General features: G+C 42.0%; 2 protein-coding genes across 2 annotated transcripts; both read right to left on the bottom strand.

The window, feature by feature from the left end:
- Positions 1-199: 199 nt before the first annotated feature.
- LOC121768986 (cyclic nucleotide-gated ion channel 4-like) lies at positions 200-6,165 on the bottom strand. The gene is made up of 6 exons (XM_042165621.1): positions 5,560-6,165; positions 2,860-3,075; positions 1,749-2,062; positions 1,560-1,668; positions 1,154-1,477; positions 200-868 (listed from the first exon to the last, which is right to left on the bottom strand). Exons 1-6 carry the CDS (start codon positions 6,121-6,123, stop codon positions 353-355), a joined length of 2,043 nt encoding a protein of 680 aa, XP_042021555.1. The 5' UTR covers positions 6,124-6,165; the 3' UTR covers positions 200-352.
- A 971-nt stretch (positions 6,166-7,136) lies between these two features.
- LOC121768707 (3-deoxy-manno-octulosonate cytidylyltransferase, mitochondrial-like) lies at positions 7,137-17,514 on the bottom strand. Its single transcript, XM_042165242.1, has 8 exons — positions 17,148-17,514; positions 9,468-9,513; positions 9,297-9,383; positions 9,080-9,204; positions 8,009-8,148; positions 7,870-7,921; positions 7,671-7,781; positions 7,137-7,524 (listed from the first exon to the last, which is right to left on the bottom strand). The coding sequence occupies exons 1-8, from the start codon at positions 17,385-17,387 to the stop codon at positions 7,432-7,434; spliced, it is 894 nt and encodes a 297-aa protein (XP_042021176.1). The 5' UTR covers positions 17,388-17,514; the 3' UTR covers positions 7,137-7,431.
- Between the last annotated feature and the right edge of the window lie 5,657 nt (positions 17,515-23,171).

Genomic DNA, 23,171 nt, shown 5'->3' with positions numbered 1-23,171 from the left:
TATCAATCCACGAGGTTGATGGTGAGGTAGAGGGTCTCTTGAGAGAGATCAAATTTGTTGTGGAGCATTCACTATCAAACACCAAAACTAGTCGGTCAAGAAAAATATTGTAATTTAAAGAAATGAAACCTTGTTAAACTCAGCGTTTGCACTAGCCAGTAATTGGCTTCGAACAACAATGATATAGTACTATAATAAAGAAACCCACAATCAAATATTTATTGTTACTTAGTATTGCTCTTATGAAGTGTGTAAAGTAAGTTGTATTTATATATCCACAAATTAATAATGGCAAAATATTAGAACAAACAAAAAGAGATACTCCTAATGAATATGAATACAAGATATATAATCAGAAATCAAAATGATCATGATTAGGCTTAGGAGAGGTGAGCAAAGCTGTGTAAAGCCTAAGTCTGTCTTCTCCTAGAGAAGAGCACCTGGACAATGGCCTCCGAGGCCTTATGAAGGAGAGGGAAGTAAGCGTGAGGCGATGTCTATACCTCCTCCACGCCAGCTGGATGGCGACAGCCGCCCACGTTCGCCATCCAGGCGAGTAGTAGCGCGCGCTTCTCTTCACTTTCTCGCTCACGAACGTGTAGCGGAAATGCTGAGTCACATACTTGACATCTTCTGCTTCGAGCCCGAACGCCTCTGTCGTTTCCAGAGTTACAAGCGAGGAGGAAGACGACGGAAGCCTCTCCACAAAAGGTCTTCTTAAACACCATGAGAGTAACTCATCACCGCTGAAGTTGCCTGGGCCGAGCATGCAACAGCTCTTCACTCCGTCGCGCAGCACTTGGCTGCTCTGAAGATGGCCTCTGACGATGAACAACATTCTTTGCACTGGATCACCTTCTCTTGTTATCTTAACCACAATCAATATATAATATTCAATCAATGTACTCATACTTGCAAGTTGAAGGGTTGATTTAATTATTTTATTGTGAGGATGCATGGGAAACTATTTTCATCCTTTGGATCATGAAGAGTGGATGCATACTTTTGTGCAACACTATGGTTCAAGGCTATATATTCATTTAATTTGTGCTTATGCATTGTTTTCATTTCTTACAAACATATACCAATTATCAATGAATGCTTCTCCTATATATGCTTGTGTGCAATTACTGAATTGGTGGTTTAGGCTTACCGTTTCTCCCTTTGTGAATATGAGAGCTTTGACCCGATCACATATGTTCTCGAGGACGAGATTGTCCATGTGCTGGAACAATGGCACCTGTCTCACCAAATCCAAACACAGATGATATTTGATATCTCTCCTGAGTCCTTCTGGAAGTTTCCGAGTCATCTCACATTCATCAACCCCACGCATCGCCGCCCAACGCTGCCTCTCGTAGTTGCGTACCCTCTGCCTGTACCCCTGCGGAAGCCGCCTCTTTCTCATCCACCACTCTATGTTCCTCATCTTCAACTGCATTGCTTGCTTCTTAGACGTAGTCGCATGTAAGAAAACCTAATGCATTATGTATAACATCCTTCCACATTAGTTAATCACAAACCAACATCCAACAACTATTTATAAAGATTTACTTCACCTTGATGTTACCAATCAACATTGTGACCAGAAGGAGTCCAGTGGTGAGGACAATAATTATAAACACCACTTCTAACCAGTCTGTCGTGCTCTCTAGATTTCCAAAAGTACTGTTGTTCCATTCACAAATTCATCTCCGTCCACAAAGAGTATGCAATATTCGAAAATATGGTAATACGTATGTATGTACCTAAGAGTCATGAGTCCCCAAAATATGGGAAACAATGCTTTCTCGAGACGATTGTTATTGGTGACGAGCTGAACAGTCCACTTATAAGCGCCATAGTCGAAATTGTCGTAATTTTGTAGGCATGAAGACCTTGCATGGCTATTCTCACCCCATATGAATCTTGTTCTATCACTGATGAGATCTTTAGCTCCGTAGTAAATTGAATCTTGGCAAGCCATCATTCTTATGTCACAGCCCTTGGTCCTCATGCATTGCTCCTTCAAGCATCTTGCAGCTCGTTGGATGCCTAGCAAGTACCAGCATGCTCCTACAGCCTACATGTGAGTTTTGTGTGAGATCGTCTTGCATTTTTTGGAGAATCAAGACCTAGAACTAAACATAATCATACACCATGAAAAGTTTAAATATATATGCTTATATTCGACACGAACTTCGATCTTGATCCGTCTTACGGATTTGAACCATTATAACCGAGAACTATAAAAAGTAAACTTGTTATAATCTTGATTAGTTGAGGAACTAAAACTGAATGAATACGTTAATATAGATGGAGGGTTCCTAACCGATATAGGTCAAGCATAACTCGCCAAAACTAAACAACTACTCCATAAAAGACATAAGGTTCAAGCATTTGAAGGAGTCTATTTGTTTTCAATATTATAGCCCAACTTAAAAAAATTTCTCTAAATAGTTATATTGTAGTTGTACCATTTTTAACTATCATTTGTGTACAGATTTTGTTTTAGAAAATAGCTTAAGCTTTAACTTGGGATTTTTGTTAGACGATTATGTATAAAGAAGACATGTTGCGGTAAAAATTTCAAGTACGAGTATTCTACGGTCTACATGACTACATAGGAATGAATTCGAGGAGAATATAGTATTACAAAATTATATATTGATATACATGAAAAGTTTAATCTTTATGAAAAATATAGTAGCCTACACACACGCCAACAGTAGAAGAGTTACTACTACACACTCAAAATATAATGCTGAGTTGTGAAAGTACTAATCTGAAAAGTAATTATTTAAAAGCAAAATCAAGAAATTTATTACATGTCGTGTCAAAAGCAACTGTATTATGATGCTGAGTTGTGAAAGTACTTACGTGAGATGCAACAAAGTAGGCGATCATGTTGAGAGCAATGCCCCACCAAACAGTGCCAAAAATGTAGCCGGAAAAATTTTGCATACGCCGGAGCAGACACACTGAGTGATAGATTTTGGGCAAGTATTGGAAGACGAACATTACCAACAACACTGTCATCACCACCGTCGTCCACCCTCTTTCTAGAAGCTTTGGGATTACTACCCAGATTACAAGCTGCATAAACAATTTCTATTAGTTGTCTAGCTCCCATAATCACAACTTTATTCTAATCCGGTAACGATTGCCAAAGACAAGATGTCATTTTATAATAATTTGTATTTTAGGCAGAATATATCATTAAACATTCTAATCAAAATTAGAGAGCAAAAAAACAAAACATGATAGTTATCAAACACTATATGAAACTGCCTTTTCTTTAACCTTTGTCAAAATTTATTGTTCTCGATAGATAAAAGAAATTAAGATTCAATCTAAAACAAAACAAATCGATTGAAATTTGAAGAAAAACATAAAGGAGCTAATATGTTGTAATAAGAGTTATAATAAGTAATAACTTTATGGAGAGAGGTTTACCAATTACCCACATCCACTTATGTCATATTATTTTGTGCTACTTTTTTCTTCTTTTTTAATTATCGAAGTTCATGATGTAATTCAGTGATGCATGGATATGTGTTTATGAGTAAAGGCCGAAACTAGTTCTGAACATATGCCCATTTTATGATTTTGGTCCTATACTTTATCTTTTGAATTTTTTCATTCTGAACATTTCAACTCGGATTACAATTGGTCCTACACTAACAATTCCGTCAATTTTTAAACGATTTTAACCCAATTTTAACCTAATTTTAAACAGTTTTAACCTGAATTATATCCTGAATGGGACTGTTAAAACCATCAAAATCGGTTAAAATCGGGTTAAAACCGTTTAAAAATTGACGGAATTGTTAGTGTAGGACCAATTGTAATCCGAGTTGAAATGTTCAGGATGCAAAAAATTCAAAAGATAAAGTATATGACCAAAATCGTAAAATGAGCATATGTTCAGGACCAGTTTTGGCCTTTTCTCTTTATTTATTCCCTCTCGGTTAAAATCGGGTTAAAACCGTTTAAAAATTGACGGAATTGTTAGTGTAGGACCAATTGTAATCCGAGTTGAAATGTTCAGGATGCAAAAAATTCAAAAGATAAAGTATATGACCAAAATCGTAAAATGGGCATATGTTCAGGACCAATTTTGGCTTTTTCTCTTTATTTATTCCCTCTATTAGTTCAAAGAATACACATATTCAGTATCTTCTATAAAAGACTCTATATCTTATAAAAGACTCTTGTAATAATACTTTATCTATTTATACAATTTTATTAAATGTAATAATTTAAGGGCCATAGTAGTAAAATATTATATCCAATACTTTATCTATTTATACAATTTTATTATATATATTATCTTTTTAAAAATAATTTAGTATAGGATTTTGAGTAGTACTATAATATAAGAATCCTTTTGTATCTTAAATTCTGAACTATATTTGTAATAAGATTTATTGTCTTTTTACATATAATTACTTTAAATTCAATACTATAATTTTAATTTTTTTCACACGTGCCATCCAGCCCCTACTAAAATATACTCCTAGTAATAAATAGTAATTCTCGACCGGTGTAGAATTTATAAAAATACTCCCTCCGTCCCCCAAATTTTGTCACAGTTTGACCGGGCATGGGTTTTAAGAAATGTACTCCCTCTGTCCGCCAATAGAAGTCCCGCTTTTTCATTTTAGTCCGTCCGCGAATAGGAGTCCCGGTTCACTTTTACCATAAATGGTAATAGGGTCCTACATTCCACTAACTCATTCCACTCACATTTCATTTAAAAATAATATATACAAGTATGACCCCTATTCCACTAACTTTTTTCCACCCACTTTTCTTAACATTTCTTAAAATCCGTGCCGCCCATAAATGAGACTCATAATGACGGACGGAGGGAGTAATGGATAGTGGGTTGAAAAAGTTGGTAGGATGTGGGTCCTACTTTTAAAGTATAGTTTTATAATGAAATGTGAGTGAGAATAAGTTAGTGGAATGTAGGGTCCACTACCAAAAATGGTAAAATGTGAAATGTGACAAATTTTGTGGGACGGACCGAAATGAAAAAAATTGATAAAATTTTAGGGACGGAGGGAGTATTGTTTAAAGATATATGGGACCACGAATCATATAAAAACGAATATGCCCAGAATTATAATTTTTTGAGGAGTATAATATTTGTATAAAGTAAGATTTGGATACGTAGAGTAACTTATTGAATGGTCGCACAAGAAAACACAACATGTAAGGACACACACGCCCACATGTTGCTTCAGAGTAGCAATCGATATTCCACAAAACTATTAACATTATTTTACACATGCTATTTTGGCTCATTGATTAATCAAACTACACCCCAATAATTCTAAAGTTTGGTATCATATCATATTATATATATAGTGAAATGAAATGTACGCTTTATGCAACAAATATTGAATCCTTATATATTTTTTTTCAATTAATAGTATATACGGTAAAAGTGCTCCTGCTATTAAATTCTACTACACTAAAAATTCATTTGCGTATGTCAAAAAATCTTGAGACAATTAATTAACAAAAATTGATAGATGAATTAAGGAAGGGACTAATGTGAGTGTGACTGACCTGAGGCAACGGCAGGATGACGAAGAGATCGAAGGAGAAACCCCTCATCGACTTGAAATATCTCAATGCGTCTCCGTCGTGGTGCATTCTCCGGTTCATCTTGAACTGAAGCCAGATGTTCCAGAGGTGCAAGGAGTCGATCATGCAGCGGAGGACGGTGACGGTGACGGCGAACCAGCCGTCGACGAAGATGCACATGCAGCTCTCGCTAATCGACAGAGTGTAGAAGAAAAGCGGATCCACAAACAGCCCCACCGCGCACACTAGGAGAAACAATCTGTTCCATTCATGCACCCACGCCGATCTAGGGTTCAAAATCCTCCCCCAAAACCTCCATTCACGGCGGCGGAAACCGAAATCGCCGCCGCAGATTTCCGCCTCTTTCTCCTCCGATTCTTCGGAATCGCTGCTGGAATTGCAGCTGAGGCTTTGCTGCAACTCGCAATTCGGCATGCTAATTGATTGAATTTGTAACCGAATTTGCTGGCGGTGAATGCTACTGCTAGTTGGTGAGTGGTAAGACAAGTCAGAAAAGTGTGTTAAACTGTTAGCTTTAGACGACATGAATTGCAGATATGGAATGGTAAAGAAGGGGTGTGGAATTACTGTAATGCCCCGGCCATCTTTGGATTTATTTGTTTCATGTTTTATGTACTACAGTATTACTACTATTATTTTATGGTTGAGGATATTCTTATATTAGTTGGCTTATTTTGTTTTCTTTATTCCTTCAAAATTGACGTATATGTAATGCACGTCTCTATTTATTCTAATATTTAAATAATTTTCCTCTATATATATTTTGGAGACAGAGTGAAATTACATTTCCTCTATTTCATTTTTTTCTTCTTTTCTCAATTTTTATGTCTTATGCTTTAGTTTGCTTTTGTAACCATCAATTAAGGTTTATTTCACACTATTAGACACTACACATTTTTATTACTTTTGGACAGATTTCACAAAAACGAGCTAACGTTTTAGAAATTACTAGTATACAAAATAGCACGTAGTACTACTTTGGTAAGACATAGCTAGTAATATATCTATGAAATACATTAAGGATTTTATTAATTTGTGAAATACTTAACTACTACTACTAAATGTTTTCTTGAAGTTTTACTCATAATTGTGATATTTGTGCACACTTTGGAACTTGAGAACCTCTTCATTGATTAGTTGTTACATTTCTCATAAATTTCAGTAGGTCAGTAGTATATCTTTAGTTACTTAATTTATATTATTAGAGGTATTCGATTAGCAAGATTAAATCTCATGATTAAATATATATCATGTTTGGTTCATAAGATTGAACCCTTCAACATAATTATAGATGGATAGTCTCATGATAATTAGTCATAGCCTCCCCCTCCAACTAAAATAATCCCACAACTTAATCCTAGATGAATAGTCTCATGATATTAGTCATGGTAACCGAACGCCACCTTATAATATTTTTTTTTATTGATTGCATGTAAATCTTTTTTGAGCCCCCACCATAAAATATTGAGAAGAAAAGGATCTGATCACGTATCCACACATTTCTTATTTCCAAAAAAGAACTAAAATATGCTCATGCATAATTCAATAAAACTTCATAAATTACATAGAAAATATTAGAACTTAAATCAAAACCATCCATACTACCTTTACACTACTCCAAAAAAGTATTCAAATTACAGCCATAATGTGCATAACCCCTTAGTCTTCGTCTGATAACTCTGCCAGAAAAAGAAGAAAAGAAAGAAAAGAAAGAAAAGAAAGAAAACCATTTATCCATAAACTAGAAATGGATAGGCCTTGGAGAAGAGGTTTGAAACCATCCTGCACATCATGTATGCAAAATCAGCATGTATCCTGTGAGAAATTATACACCTAATGCAGGTTCCTTTCACGCATGTAGTTCTCTATTTTATCTACGTCTTCTGGGACTTCAACACCGTGGGCCTCATGCTCGACTTTTATCACCTGCATAGGAACTATCTGGGTCAGAACCTCAAACTAAACTCACAGGGGGAACAAGTTTTAGGACCTCTCAGATACAAATGAAAATAAACAATAAGAATTTATAGAAAGATGAGGAATAAGGGAAAGGAATATAAGCAAAAGAAAACCTTCATCTTGTATCCATTTTCAAGAACCTTCAGTTGCTCAAGATCTTCCTCCAGCTGAAGGGGAGTTGGAGGCAGCTCTGGGTATATGTTGAGAAACTTTGTATCATAGCTCTGTCGAGTAATCAGAAACATAGCATTAGAGCTTGATTATTACTTGGAGCATTGACAATCTGAGCCATCTAGTTAGTTCACTTCATACCTGAATCCCCAAATGAAGTAAATATGGAAACTGAGGGTTGACATTCCCGGACCTGCACCAGTTATGATGACATAAATTTCCAAATTTCGCAATACTGAAAGCAGGATATCAGCCAAGAACATATCTGATAGTTACTAACTTATTAAACGGTATTAATCCTCGAGAGAAATAAATTGCATATCCATGGTTATCCACCACACATTTTACACGATTTGGATCACGTGCATCTTCAGGTTTTAGAGAAGTAACTGCAGTGCTGAAGACTGCATCTGGAGCAGCCTGCATTAGCCACATTTAAATATTAGTAGCAATCCTGAATAAATGATACACTACAGTCTGCCAAAAGAGAAAAAAATGCATTGGAACCTCTTTCTAACTTTAGATTTCATCAGTGAATGCCGCGAGAATCTTACTATTAAAATATGTAGAGGAATAAGATCAAAACCAAGCAAGCCTCAAACCAAAATTCGTGCTGATTCTGCTGAACATCCTATCAGAGGTTTATGTGTGTTCTTAACTTCTTATACTCATTAAAGGTGTTGTAATTATCCCCTATTAGCAATGGTATAACCAGTTAGATGCCTATAGTTGAAGGTCCATTTTTCCTTCTTTAGGGCCTGTCATTTACTTGTAAAATTAGATAACTACTATCCGTCTTATTTCCTTTCCGAAAATTTTTATGTTAATTATCCTATTTGAACGCATTCCATATTTCCATCTTAAATCAATAATATAAAACTTGAACTAGTTCAACTTATTTGAATGCCCTTTACACTTTTTGTTCTTCCTCATTGCGTCTTTTTACTACTCCATCCTTACATAGTAAGAAGAAAATCTGAAGGCCTAGACAATAAAAATCAACTTAATCCTGTGAAATTAAAGCCAGTACAAAAGGCAGCTGCAACTAATAGTCAGAGATTAGATTAGGAAAAAAACTAGAATTTGAAGATAGGATTTGACGTGATATAATGGAATAAGTTGGAGTTATTGTATTATAAGTATGTTATTTTATTCAATTAAGTAGTGGAGTAGTTGTTTTAATTTTTAATTGCCCTTGTTTATCAGTTGTGTTAATTTCTCAGTGCAGTGCAATTGCCTCCACTAAATTAACAAACAAGATTGATCTATACATCCAGAAACCATGTATACTAACCTTAAGCTTTTGTTTTGATCAAAATCTATGAGAAATCCAAGAGTGAAACTCCTTTACCTGAAGCGCTTTGACAATGCCGTCTATTATCTCAGGTTCTATGAGGGGCTCATCGCCCTGGATATTGACAACAACATCATATCGCTTATCCAACTTGCTAAGTGCTTCATTACAGCGCTCAGTCCCTTTCAAGTCCAGACAAAGAAAACTATTAAATGAAAATCCCTGAACCGAATAAATGTTTGCCAATTCGAGGCACAAGTGCAACAACTCATACCATTTCTGCACAAATCCGATGTCATTACCACATCGGCCCCAAAACCTCTACAGCAATCAGCAATTTTTTCATCATCAGTCGCCACAACTACAGAAGCAAATCCCAAATCAACAAAAACTAAACTGATAGCATAGTACTACACAATCAGGCAGTTAATGAGGTGTCGCATACCAATATGGTCCAATGAGGTTGCCATTTTAGCTCTTTCCCATGTTCTCTGCAATCAACCATCCAAATTGAAACAATGACAAGTACATACAATACTGATGGATCCGCGAATTTCTGATGTTAGTAAATGCTGGTAGAGAATACAGATCACGACACAGAGATTTACGTGGTTCGATTTACTGAGGTAAATCTACGTCCACGGGAAGAAGGGAGGGCAAGATTGTATTGCTTGATCTGGGATTACAGCTTACAACACAGACTTGCTATATGATCTTTTATCTCTAGAGTTAGTAAATCCTGGTCTATCAGATCTAAGTTCTATTTATATATTGAACTGAGATCGTGGCTTGCATCACCACCCTAAGTCGTGGAGGTCATGGAGGTCATGAGATCCTGCATGGCCACTAACTAGGCAGTGGCTTACATCATCAGTAATTATGTCGTGGATGTCGTGGAGGTCATGAGAGCCTGCATGGGTCCACCACTAGATAGATCGTGTAGTGGAGGTCGTGGCTCCCAGTTCGGTATTGCCGAGCAGCTTTTGCCGATGCCGAGACCGAACTGCTGAACTATTGCCGAGCAGCTTTGTAGAGCTTGATTGGTCGGCTTTTACCGAGCTATAGGCTGGGGCCGAACTCTTTGGTAACGCCGAACTGATACTCTTTCTTGGGCTTTAGGCTGATGGGCTTGTTTAGTACATACTCCATCACTACCCCCCCCGAAAAGCGAAGTGAATTACTTCGGCATTCTGGATAAAGGTACGGGGTAAGTTGATGTTTGTCCTCGGTCTTATGAAGTGAACTCTTCTTTGACCGGACTCGTCTTTGGTCTGATGAAATAAACATCTTTGACCGGACTCGTCTTTGGTCTGATGAAATAAACATCTTTGACCGGACTCGTCTTTGGTCTGATGAAATAAACATCTTTGACCGGACTCGTCTTGTGTCCTAATTTGGCGAGTTTTATCGCTCGGATCGGACTTTCCGTTGTCCTAATTTGGGGATCGGACTTTCCCTTGTCCTAATTCGGCGAGTTTTATCGCGTGGATCGGACTTTCCCTTGTCCTAATTCAGGCAAGTTTTATCGCGAGAATCGGACTTTCGTTGCAGTTCGTTTCAGACGAAGTGCTTGATTCTTAAGCTGAATTGCGGTCTTGTATCCTCTTTAGAAGCTTGGACTTCACAATCGTTGGCTTATTGCAGCTCGTTTCAGACGAACTGCTTGTTTAAGCTGAATTGTGGTCTTGTATCCTCTTTAGAAGCTTTGACTCACAATCGTTAGCTTATATATGTTCTAAAAAGGGGATCAGCCTTCGAAGAACAAGATACCTCAGCAACATTTGTAAGAGACGACACGCACATAGACAGACAAAACGCACATAGACAAAACGCACATAGACAAAAAGACCAAGCAAACCAAAGAAAGCACATTGACCGAACAGGACTCAAGACTGACTGACTGACCGGACTGTCTCTTACAAATGGAACTTCTTGAGGTTGGAAATGTGCCATGTTCGGGGTACCTGTTCTCCTGACATGTGAGCCAATTTGTAAGACCCTTTGCCGAGGACTTCTGACACCCGATACGGACCTTCCCATGTGGGTTCGAGTTTGCCCAGCTTTTCTGCTCGGCTTACTTCGTTGTTTCTCAAGACGAGATCTCCCACTTGAAATTGCAGCTTTTTCACCCTTTGGTTATAATACCGGGCTACTTGCTCCTTGTACTTGGCTGCTTTTATGCATGCCAATTCTCTTCTTTCTTCGGCAAGATCTAGCTCGGCTCTCAGTCCGTCGTCATTCATTTCTGCTGAGAAATTTAGAGTTCGGGGACTGGGTATGCCGATCTCCACCGGAATCACGGCTTCAGTGCCGTACACAAGACTGTACGGAGTTTCACCGTTGGAGGTTGTGGGTGTAGTTCGGTAGGACCATAGGACTTGAGGGAGATTTTCTACCCATTGTCCTTTGGCTTGTTCTAACCGAGCTTTTAACCCTTTCACCAGGATACGATTTGTTACCTCCGTTTGTCCGTTTGCTTGTGGATGAGAGACCGAAGTGAACCGCTGTTGAATATTCAGCTCTTGGCACCAATTTTTGAACGTCTTGTCGGTGAACTGAGTCCCGTTATCCGAGATGAGGATGTGGGGTATGCCAAATCGGCACACTATGTTCTTCCAGACGAAGTCCAATGCCCTTGAGCTCGTTATCGTAGCTAATGGTTCAGCCTCCACCCACTTCGTGAAGTAGTCCACGGCAACGATAAGGAATTTCATTTGCCGAGGAGCTTGTGGTAGTGGTCCCACTATGTCTATGCCCCATTGCATGAAAGGCCAAGGGCTTTGCATAGTGTATAGATCGGTCTGCGGCATCCTTGGGATATTTGCATGAATTTGGCACTTCGTACACTTCTTGACGAGCTGCACTGCCTCTTGTACCATGGTTGGCCAATAATATCCCTATCTCAGAACTTTTTTAGCTAAAGCTCTGGCTCCGATGTGGCTACCGCACGATCCTTCATGAACTTCTCTGAGGATGTAGTCCGTCTCTTCTGGTCCTACGCACCGCAATAACGGCTGGAGGTAAGACTTTCTAAAGAGGACTCCTTCATGAAGTTCGTACCGAAGTGCTCGGCACGTGATCTTCCGAGCTTCTCTCTTATCCTCGGGCAATTGTCCTTGATCCAGATACTGCAAGACCGGCGTCATCCAGTTCGGCGAGCTGGATACTGAATGTACCTCGGCTTCATCAATGCTTCGATGCATTAATTCTTCCGCCCTTGAGCTCGGATCTGAGGCCAACTTACTTAAGGTATCTGCTCGGCTATTTTCCGCTCTGGGAATGCGGATTATCCGAAAATAGGAGAAACTTCGGCTGATGCTTTGCGCTTTGTCCAAATACTTCTTCATTCTCTCGTCACGAGCTTCACTTGTACCCAACATGTGATTTACTATGACTTGTGAATCACAATGGACTTTGAGAGATTTGACGAGCAGACTTTGCGCTAACTGGAGTCCGGCCAGGAGGGCTTCGTACTCGGCTTCATTATTAGTAGTGGGGAATAGGAACCGAAGTGAGTAGGTTACCTCGTGTCCGTCGGGAGCGACAAGTAAAATACCAGCTCCACTTCCCATCTTGTTTGAAGCTCCATCTACGAATCCGCTCCAGCAGTCCGGCGGCTCTACTTCGGATTCCAAGGGCTGTGCTAGTTCGGCATTTTCAGAATTCTTCTGTTCGGCAATAACAGGAATTGCTTGATCGAACTTGGCCTCTGCAAGAAAATCTGCCAAGGCTTGTCCCTTGATGGCTTTCCGAGGTAGGTACTCGATTGAGTGTTCTCCCAGCTCTATGGCCCATTTGGCGATTCTGCCTGATGCTTCTGGCTTGGTCAAAACTTGCCGAAGAGGCAGATCGGTTAAGACGCATACCTTGTGAGCATAGAAGTATGGCCGCAGTCTCCTTGCTGCATTTACTAACGCCAGAGCAATTTTTTCCAGAGGTTGATACCTTGTTTCTGGACCTCTTAATGCTCGGCTTGTAAAGTAGATGGGAAACTGCTTTAGGCCTTCTTCTCGTACAAGCACCGCGCTAATGGTTTGATCGGATGCCGCTAAGTATAAGAAAATCACTTCGGCATCTGTTGGAGCAGAGAGAATTGGAAGCTCGGCTAAATAACTTTTGAGCTCGTCAAAAGCCTTTTTCTGCTCGGCTCCCCACTCAAACTTTGGTGCCTTTTTTAACACTTTGAAGAATGGCAGTTGCTTTTCGGCTGCTTGGGAAAGGAATCTATTCAATGCGGCTAGACATCCAGTTAGTCTTTGCACATCGTGTATGGACTTCGGCATCGCCATGTTCTGAATAACCTGAACTTTTGAGGGATTTGCCTTGAGTCCGTCCTTTGAAACCCAACAACCCAGAAATTTTCCCGAATCTACCAAAAAGGTACATTTTTGGGGGTTGAGTTTGAGGTTGGCTTTTCGGAGCACGTCGAGAGTGGATTTGAGGTTGTCTTCGTACTCCGAAGTGCTTTTGCTTTTGACAACTATGTCGTCGACATACACTTCAACCTGTTTTCCGATTAGGTGCCGAAAAAGCTTGTCTACCATCCTTTGATAAGTGGCTCCGGCATTCTTTAAACCGAATGGCATCTTTTTATAAGCGAAAATGCCGAAATCGGTAATGAAAGCTGTTTTCGGAGCGTCACTCTCATCCATCAACACTTGGTGATATCCTTTGTATAAATCAAGAAAACAGAAAATTTCGAAGCCGATCAAAGCTTCTACTTTTTTATCTATATTCGGAAGGGGATAGCAATCTTTAGGACAGTGCTTGTTTAGATCGGTAAAATCTATGCACATCCGCCATCCTCCTCCTTTTTTCTTGATCATCACAGGATTGGCCACCCAAGAAGGATATTTCACCTCGAATAGTACATCCGCTTTTAGTAATTGGCGGACTTCGTCATGGATGACTTGGCTTCTTTCTGCCGCAAAGAGTCTTTGCTTCTGTTTTACTGGCCGGATTGAAGGATCAATATTTAACCGATGAGTGATTACCTCGGGGGGCACTCCGGTCATGTCCAACGAAGACCATGCAAAGACATCTTTGTACTCCTTGAGGAGCTGAATGGTCTTTTCCCGGAGTAGAGGCGTTCCTGTGAAGCCGATCTTGACCGTTCTGGATGGATCATCTTCGTATAACTGAACGGTCATTGAGTTCGGCTCTGAAGTGACTTCGGTCATCTCGCTTGCCTCTGACTCCGGTTGCTGTGATTGCTATGCTTGATGGTGCCGAACTGATTGCTCGGCACTTTTAAGCGCAATCTGCAGACATTCTTTTGCTCTCTTTTGATCACCTCGGATGACCGCTATCCCACCTTTAGTGGGGATCTTGATGGTGAGGTGATAAGTAGAGCAAACGGCCCGAACTGTGTTGAGCCAGTCTCTCCCCAGGATGATGTTGTACGGGGACCGAGCTTTCACCACAAAGAACTCGATCATCGTATTGGAGCTTGTAGGCGCTTTTCCCACCGTGATCGGAAGGCTGATAATACCTTCAGGGCGGGTGTCCTCCTGGGCGAAACTTTTCAGAGGAAGTGGAGCCGGACTGAGCCGAGCTGGATCCACTTCCATTTTATCGAAACATTCTTTAAAAAGAACGCTGACTGACGCTCCTGTATCCACAAATACTCTGTGGATCAGTTTGTTTGCCACTCCGGCTTGAATGACAATAGCGTCTTGGTGAGGAGAGATGGCTGGGACGGGATCGGCATCTGAAAATGTAATCACTTCGTCTTTCTTCAGCCTTTTATGTGTCGGCTCCTCTTGATTGGAACCTCTGCGTTCTGCTTTTAGGGACGACTTAGTCTTCCCGGCAGGGAGAGCATCAATAGTCTGGATTACTCCATCATATTGCGGCTCGTCGTCGTCTTCGGGATCTTCATGCCTTTTCGGATCCTGAGGATTGCAGTTCGCACCTCTCTGCTTTTTGTTCTTTTTCGGCTGCTTGCTTTGGTATTTTTTTAACGTTCCTGTTTTCACAAGAACATCAATACCTGCAGCCAAATTTCGGCACTCCTCGGTATCGTGACCGTGGGCTTGATGGAAGGAGCAATATTGATCCTGAGGTCGCCGCGCGGCTGATTTCGTCATCCGCTTTGGTTTTTCGAACATATCGGAATGTAGTTCGAAAATTTCCGTTCTTGACTTGTTTAATGGTACGAACTGAGCGGGCGGCTTCTCAGGATTGAGACGTGGCCCCAATCTGCCTTGTACCGGTGCCCTTTGAATTCTTTCAAAAGGAGTTCGGCGAGGAAGCACCTGGCCGCTTTGATCGGGCTTCTTTTTCTCTTCTCGGGATGAGCTGTCTAAAGACCGTTTTCGACGGTCTGCCTCATCCGCACGGGAAAACTGGTCCGCAATGTCCCACATTTCTTGAGCTGTTTGCGGACCGCACTCCACGAGCTTTCTGTAGAGAGCTCCGGGCAGGATTCCATTTTGGAATGCCGAAATGACAAGTAGATCATTGAGATTATCTACTTGTAGGCATTCCTTATGGAATCTCGTCAGGAAGTCGCTGATCTTTTCGTCGCGACCTTGACGTATAGAAAGCAGCTGAGCCGAAGTAATTCGGGCTTCCGCTTTCTGAAAGAACCTCCTATGGAAAGCATCCATTAGATCTCGGTAGGATCTAATGCTGCCTTGAGGAAGGCTGTCGAACCACCTTCTGGCGTTCCCGATGAGCAGCTCGGGGAACAGCTTGCACATATGGACCTCATTGAGACCCTGGTTCGCCATATTATATTGATAGCATCCCAAGAAGTCATGAGGATCCACTAGCCCGTCATAAGTCATTGACGGTGTCCGGTAGTTCCGCGGCAAAGGAGTTCGGGTGATATCGTCCGAGAACGGAGTCTTTAATGCTCCGTACATGGCGAACCCGACATCTCTTCGGTACGGAGGAGATGGAGTTCTCCTGTGGTTCCGGTACCGAGGAGGAACAGGAACATGTCGGGGTTGAGGATTCTTTCTCCTGGAAGACACGTCACTACTGCGGTAGTGACTTTCATGTCTGGATGAGGAGGGAGAATCCGCCGTTGTCTTCTCCGGCTGTTGGCTCTTCTGCAGGAAGGTTAAGAACTCCTCCTGCTTCTCGGCCAAGAACAGCTTGACAGCTTCATTTAAATCGGGCTGCTGGGAAGACTCGGTGCGATCTCTCCTGGAGTGGCTTGTTCCTTCTTCGTGAGAACTGGAGACAGATTTCTCACGAGGCTGCTTTCCAGGCCTATGGGCTGCTGGATTAGCTTCCTCATGGTTATCACGGACGGAGGCACGGGTGTTATGTGATCTGGTATGCATTTTTTTTTTTTTTTTTAGTGGTGGAAAAAGGATCAAAAATTCGCTTTATCACAGATTTGGTTCTCTGGTTTCCCACAGACGGCGCCAGTGATGGATCCGCGAATTTCTGATGTTAGTAAATGCTGGTAGAGAATACAGATCACGACACAGAGATTTACGTGGTTCGATTTACTGAGGTAAATCTACGTCCACGGGAAGAAGGGAGGGCAAGATTGTATTGCTTGATCTGGGATTACAGCTTACAACACAGACTTGCTATATGATCTTTTATCTCTAGAGTTAGTAAATCCTGGTCTATCAGATCTAAGTTCTATTTATATATTGAACTGAGATCGTGGCTTGCATCACCACCCTAAGTCGTGGAGGTCATGGAGGTCATGAGATCCTGCATGGCCACTAACTAGGCAGTGGCTTACATCATCAGTAATTATGTCGTGGATGTCGTGGAGGTCATGAGAGCCTGCATGGGTCCACCACTAGATAGATCGTGTAGTGGAGGTCGTGGCTCCCAGTTCGGTATTGCCGAGCAGCTTTTGCCGATGCCGAGACCGAACTGCTGAACTATTGCCGAGCAGCTTTGTAGAGCTTGATTGGTCGGCTTTTACCGAGCTATAGGCTGGGGCCGAACTCTTTGGTAACGCCGAACTGATACTCTTTCTTGGGCTTTAGGCTGATGGGCTTGTTTAGTACATACTCCATCAAATACATATGCATATATATATTGTGTGTGTAATCAAAGCATGAAAGCAGCTTAATTTTGTGTTTTCCACAATCAAATCAAAAGCGGTAACCAATCTGCACTTATATAGTAGATCTCGTGGGGAAATTACCTGGATCATAGGCTTGCCTAGGATGTTAACGAGAGGCTTGCCCTCGAAGCGAGAAGAAGCAAAGCGGGCGGGTATAATTCCGACTACGCGGCTCCGGAACTCGCCGGATCGCCGATAAAACATGTAATAATGAGCGCCAAGCGCCAAAGCAGCGGCCGCCACCACCGCCACGCCGTGGATAATCCACAATTTGGTTGAGCCAGCGCCTGTGGAAGACGATGAGGGATCGCAAATCGGCATTTGCGATGAAATTTGACAGAATTATCGACGCGGGAGCTGCTGCTGTGTTGATTGAGCCAGTATGTTAACAACTAACTAGGAGTATTCAGTAGCAGCAGTTAGATTGATCCAGTGGATATTTTTCGTAGACTGATGGGATACGAACTAAACAACTAAACAATAATTGCGAGCCCAATAGCAGTGACGGCCCATCAGCCCAAAACCCAAGAAAGAGTATCAGTTCGGCACAACCAAAGAGTTCGGTCACAGCCTATAGCTCGGTAGTATCAGTTCGGCACAACCAAAGAGTTCGGTCACAGCCTATAGCTCGGTAAAAGCCGACCAATCGAGCTCAACTCTCAGATCGGCAGAAGCTGATCGACAAAGTTCAGCAGTTCGGTCTCAGTATTCGACCGAACAAGGAGATAGTGGACCCATGCAGGATCTCCACGACCTCCATTACACCCACGATCTATTTAGTGGTATTAAGCAGTTATCAACCTGCAAACCACGATCTTAGTTCGAATGTATAAATAGAACTTAGATCAGATAGACGAAGGTTAAGCTCTCTAGATCCTGAATCTTATAGCAAATCAGTATTGTAATCTGTAAGCGAGACCAAGCAATACAAATTTGCCCTCTCTTCTTCCCGTGGACGTAGATTTACCTCAGTAAATCGAACCACGTAATTTTCCGTGTTGTGATCGTTTATTACTTGCATTTATTCCCATCAAAAATTCGCCACATCATCACTGGCGCCGTCTGTGGGAAACGACAGAAAACCAAAACTGTGATAAAAGCGAGTTTTTGATCCTCTTCCACCAAAAAATGCATACCAGATCACATAATACCCATACTTCCGTCCGTGATGAACGTGAGGAAGCTAGTCCAGCCCGTAGGTCTGGAAAACAGCCTCGGGAGAAATCTGCCTCCAGTTCTCACGGTGAAAGAACAAACCACTCAAAAAGTCATCGCACCGAGCCTCCCCAGCAGCTCGCATTGAATGAGGCTGTCAAGTTGTTCTTGGCTGAGAAGCAGGATGAGTTCTTAACATTCCTGCAAAAGAGCCAGAAGCCGGAGAAGAAAACGGCGGATTCTCCCTCCCCCTCCAGACATGAAAGTCACTACCGCAGTAGTGTCGTATCTTCCAGGAGAAAGAATCCTCACCACCGATATGTTCCTTCTCCTCCTTGTTACCGAAATCACAGGAGAACTCCATCTCCACCATACCGTAGAGATGTCGGATTCGCTATGTATGGAGCGCTGAAGACTCCATTTTCGGATGATATCACCAGAACTCCGTTGCCACAGAATTACCGAACTCCGTCAGTGACTTATGACGGGTTGGTGGATCCTCATGATTTCCTGGGACGCTATCAGTATAATATGGCGAACCAAGGTCTCAATGAGGTTCATATGTGTAAGCTGTTTCCCGAGCTGCTCATCGGGAACGCAAGAAGATGGTTTGATAGCCTCCCTTAAGGCAGCATTAGATCTTACAGAGATCTAATGGATGCTTTTCATAGGAGGTTATTCCAGAAAGCTGAAACCCGAATCACTTCGGCTCAGCTGCTTTCTATACGTCAAGGTCGCGATGAAAAGATTAGCGACTTCATGACAAGATTCCACAAGGAATGCCTACAAGTAGATGATCTCAATGATCTACTTGTCATTTCGGCATTCCAAAATGGAATTCTGCCAGGAGCTCTCTACAGAAAGCTCGTTGAATGCAGTCCGCAAACAGCTCAAGAGATGTGGGACATTGCGGACCAGTTTTCTCGTGCTGATGAGGCAGACCGTCGAAAACGGTCTTTAGACAGCTCTTCCAGAGGAGACAAGAGGAAGCCCGATCATAGCGATCAGGGACATCCTCGCCGAACTCCTTTTGAAAGAATTCAAAGGGCACCGGTACAAGACAGATTGGGACCACGTCTCAATCCTGAGAAACCACCCGCTCAGTTCGTACCATTGAACAAGTCGAGAGCGGAAATTTTCGAACTGCATTCTGATATGTTCGAAAAACCAAAGTCGATGACGAAATCGGCCACGCGCCGAAGTCAGGATAAATATTGCTCCTTCCATCAAGACCACGGTCACGATAACGAGGAGTGCCGAAATTTGGCAGCAGATATTGATGTTCTTGTGAAAGCAGGGACGTTAAAAAATACCAAAGCAAGCTGCCGAAAAAGAATAAGAAACAGAGAAGTGCGAACTGCGCTCCTCAGGATCCTAAAAGGCAACAGGATCCCGAAGACGATGACGAGCCGCAATATGATGGAGTGATCCAGACTATTGACGCTCTCCCAGCCGGGAAGACTAAATCGTCTCTAAAATCAGAGCGCAGAGGCTTCAATCGAGAGGAGCCAACACATAAAAGGCTGAAGAAGGAGGAAGTAATTACATTTTCAGATGCAGATCCCGTCCCGGCCATTTCTCCTCATCAAGACGCTATTGTCATTCAAGCCGGAGTGGCAAACAAACTGATCCACAGAGTGTTTGTGGATACAGGAGCGTCGGTTAGCATTCTTTTTAAAGAATGTTTTGATAAACTGGAAGTGGATCCAGCTCGGCTCAGTCCGGCCCCAATTCCTCTGAAAAGTTTCGCCCAGGAGGACACCCGCCCTGAAGGTATTATCAGCCTTCCGATTACGGTAGGAAGAGCGCCTACTAGCTCCAGTACGGTGATCGAGTTTTTTGTGGTAAAAGCTCGATCCCCGTATAACATTATACTGGGAAGAGACTGGCTCAACACAGTTCGGGCCATTTGCTCTACTTATCACCTCACAATCAAGATCCCCACCAAAGGAGGGATAGCAGTCATCCGAGGTGATCAAAAGAGAGCAAAAGAATGTTTGCAGATTGCGCTTAAAAGTGCCGAACAATCAGATCGGCACCATCAAGCATAGCAATCACAGCAGCCGGAGTCAGAGGCAGGCGAAATGAACGAAGTCACACCGGAGCCGAACTCACGACCAGTTCAGTTATACGAAGACGATCCATCCAGAACGGTCAAGATCGGTTTCGCGGGAACACCTCTACTCCGGGAAAAGACCATCCAGCTCCTCAAAGAGTACAAAGATGTCTTTGCGTGGTCTCCGTTGGACATGACTGGAGTGTCTCCCGAGGTAATTACACATCGGTTAAATATTGATCCTTCAGTCCGGCCTATAAAACAGAAGCAAAGACTCTTTGCGGCAGAAAGAAATCAAGTCATCCATGACGAAGTCCGCCAATTACTGAAAGCGGATGTGTTATTTGAAGTAAAATATCCTTCTTGGGTGGCCAATCCTGTGATGATCAAGAAAAAAGAAGGAGGATGGCGGATGTGCATAGATTTTACGGATCTAAATAAGCACTGTCCTAAAGATTGCTACCCCCTTCCCAACATAGATAAAAAAGTAGAAGCTCTGATAGGCTTCGAAATTTTCTGTTTTCTTGATTTGTATAAAGGATACCACCAAGTTTTAATGGATGAGAATGATGCTTCAAAAACGGCTTTCATTACTGACTTCGGTATTTTTGCTTATAAAAAGATGCCATTTGGTTTAAAGAATGCCGGAGCCACATATCAAAGGATGGTAGATAAGCTATTTCGGCACCTGATCGGAAAAGAGGTTGAAGTATATGTTGACGACATAGTTGTTAAAAGCAGAAGCACTTCGGAGTACGAAAACAATCTCAAATCCACTCTCGACGTGCTCAAAAAAGCCAACCTCAAACTCAATCCCCAAAAATGTACCTTTTTGGTAGATTCGGGAAAATTTCTGGGTTGTTGGGTTTCAAAGGAAGGACTCAAGGCAAATCCCCTAAAGGTTCAAGTTGTTCAGAACATGGCAATGCCGAAGTCCATACATGATGTGCAAAGGCTAACTGGATGTCTAGCCGCACTGAATAGATTCCTTTCCCAAGCAGCCGAAAAGCAAATGCCGTTCTTCAATGTTTTGAAAAAGGCACCAAAGTTTGAGTGGGGAGCCGAACAGAAAAAGGCTTTTGACGAACTCAAAAGTTATTTAACCGAACTTCCTACTCTCTCTGCTCCAACAGATGCCGAAGTGATATTCTTATATTTAGCAGCATCAGATCAAACCATTAGCGCGGTGCTTGTGCGAGAAGAAGGCCTAAAGCAGCGTCCTATCTACTTTACAAGCCGAGCATTAAGAGGTCCCGAAACAAGGTATCAACCTCTGGAAAAAATTGCTCTGGCATTAGTAAATGCAGCAAGGAGACTGCGGCCATATTTCTATGCTCACAAAGTATGCGTCTTAACCGATCTTCCACTTCGGCAAGTTTTGACTAAGCCCGAAGCATCAGGCAGAATCGCCAAGTGGGCCATAGAGTTGGGAGAACATTCAATAGAATATCTACCTCGGAAAGCCATCAAGGGACAAGCCTTGGCAGATTTTCTTGTAGAGGCAAAGTTCGATCAGGCAATCCCTATTATTGCCGAACAGAAAAATCCTACCAATGATGAACTAACACAGCCCCAGAAACCCGAAGTAGAGCCGCCGGACTGTTGGATTGGATTCGTAGATGGAGCTTCGAATAAGACAGGAAGTGGAGCTGGTATTCTACTTATCGCTCCCGACGGACACGAAGTAGCTTATTCACTTCGGTTCTTATTCCCAACCACTAATAACGAAGCCGAATACGAAGCCCTTCTTGCCGGACTTCAGTTAGCGCAACATCTACTTGTCAAATCTCTCAAAATTCATTGTGATTCACAAGTCATAGTGAATCACATGCTGGGTACAAGTGAAGCCCGTGGTGAAAGGATGAAAAAATACTTGGACAAAGCGCAAAGTATTAGCCGAAATTTCTCTTATTTTCGGATAATCCACATTCCCAGAGCGGGAAATAGCCGAGCAGATACTTTAAGTAAGTTGGCCTCATATCCGAGCTCAAAGGTGGAGGAATTACCGCACAGAAGCATTGATGAAGCTGAAGTACACTCAGTAACCAGTTCACCGAACTGGATGACGCCAATATTAAAGTATCTAGATCAAGGACAACTGCCCGAGGATAAGAGAGAAGCAAGGAAAATCACATGCCGAGCACTTCGGTATGAACTTCATGAAGGAGTCCTATATAGAAAGTCCTACCTTCAACCGTTATTGCGATGTGTAGGACCAGAAGAGACGGATTACATCCTTAGAGAAGTTCATGAAGGATCTTGCGGTAGCCACATCGGAGCTAGAGCATTAGCTAAAAAAGTTCTGAGATGGGGATATTATTGGCCAACTTTGGTACAAGAAGCAGTACAGCTAGTTAAAAAATGTACGAAATGCCAAATCCATGCAAATATCCCAAGGACGCCGCAGACTGATCTATGTGCTATGCAAAGCCCTTGGCCTTTTATGCAATGGGGCATAGACATAGTAGGACCACTACCACAAGCTCCCCGGCAAATGAAATTCTTGATCGTTGCCGTGGATTACTTCACAAAGTGGGTGGAGGCTGAACCATTAGCTACGATAACGAGCTCAAAGGCATTAGATTTTGTCTGGAAGAACATAGTTTGCCGATTTGGCATACCCCATATCCTCATTTCGGATAATGGGACTCAGTTTACTGACAAAACATTCAAGAATTGGTGCCAAGAGTTGAATATTCAACAGCGGTTCACTTCGGTCTCTCACCCACAAGCAAACGGACAAACGGAAGTAACAAACCGTATTTTGGTGAAAGGATTAAAAGCTCGGTTAGAACAAGCCAAAGGACAATGGGTAGAAAATCTTCCTCAAGTCCTATGGTCTTACCGAACTACACCAAAAACCTCCAACGGTGAAACTCCGTACAGTCTAGTGT

Source organism: Salvia splendens, chromosome 15 (assembly GCF_004379255.2).
Source record: "Salvia splendens isolate huo1 chromosome 15, SspV2, whole genome shotgun sequence".
NCBI lineage: Eukaryota > Viridiplantae > Streptophyta > Magnoliopsida > Lamiales > Lamiaceae > Salvia > Salvia splendens.
Note: the sequence above shows the minus strand (reverse complement) of the source record. Positions and strands in the feature narration are given on the sequence as shown.

Excerpts from the sequence above, each read along its gene's own strand:
- LOC121768986 (XM_042165621.1), bottom strand. The coding sequence starts at position 6,123 with ATGTCGTCTAAAGCTAACAGTTTAACACACTTTTCTGACTTGTCTTAC. Across the intron at positions 1,478-1,559 it reads TGTTGATTGGTAACATCAAG|GTTTTCTTACATGCGACTAC; the intron begins GTGAAGTAAATC and ends ATAATGCATTAG. Across the intron at positions 869-1,153 it reads TATTCACAAAGGGAGAAACG|ATAACAAGAGAAGGTGATCC; the intron begins GTAAGCCTAAAC and ends ATTGTGGTTAAG.
- LOC121768707 (XM_042165242.1), bottom strand. The coding sequence starts at position 17,387 with ATGCCGATTTGCGATCCCTCATCGTCTTCCACAGGCGCTGGCTCAACC. Across the intron at positions 9,384-9,467 it reads AACCTCATTGGACCATATTG|TTGTGGCGACTGATGATGAA; the intron begins GTATGCGACACC and ends TTGCTTCTGTAG. Across the intron at positions 8,149-9,079 it reads GCATTGTCAAAGCGCTTCAG|GCTGCTCCAGATGCAGTCTT; the intron begins GTAAAGGAGTTT and ends TGGCTAATGCAG.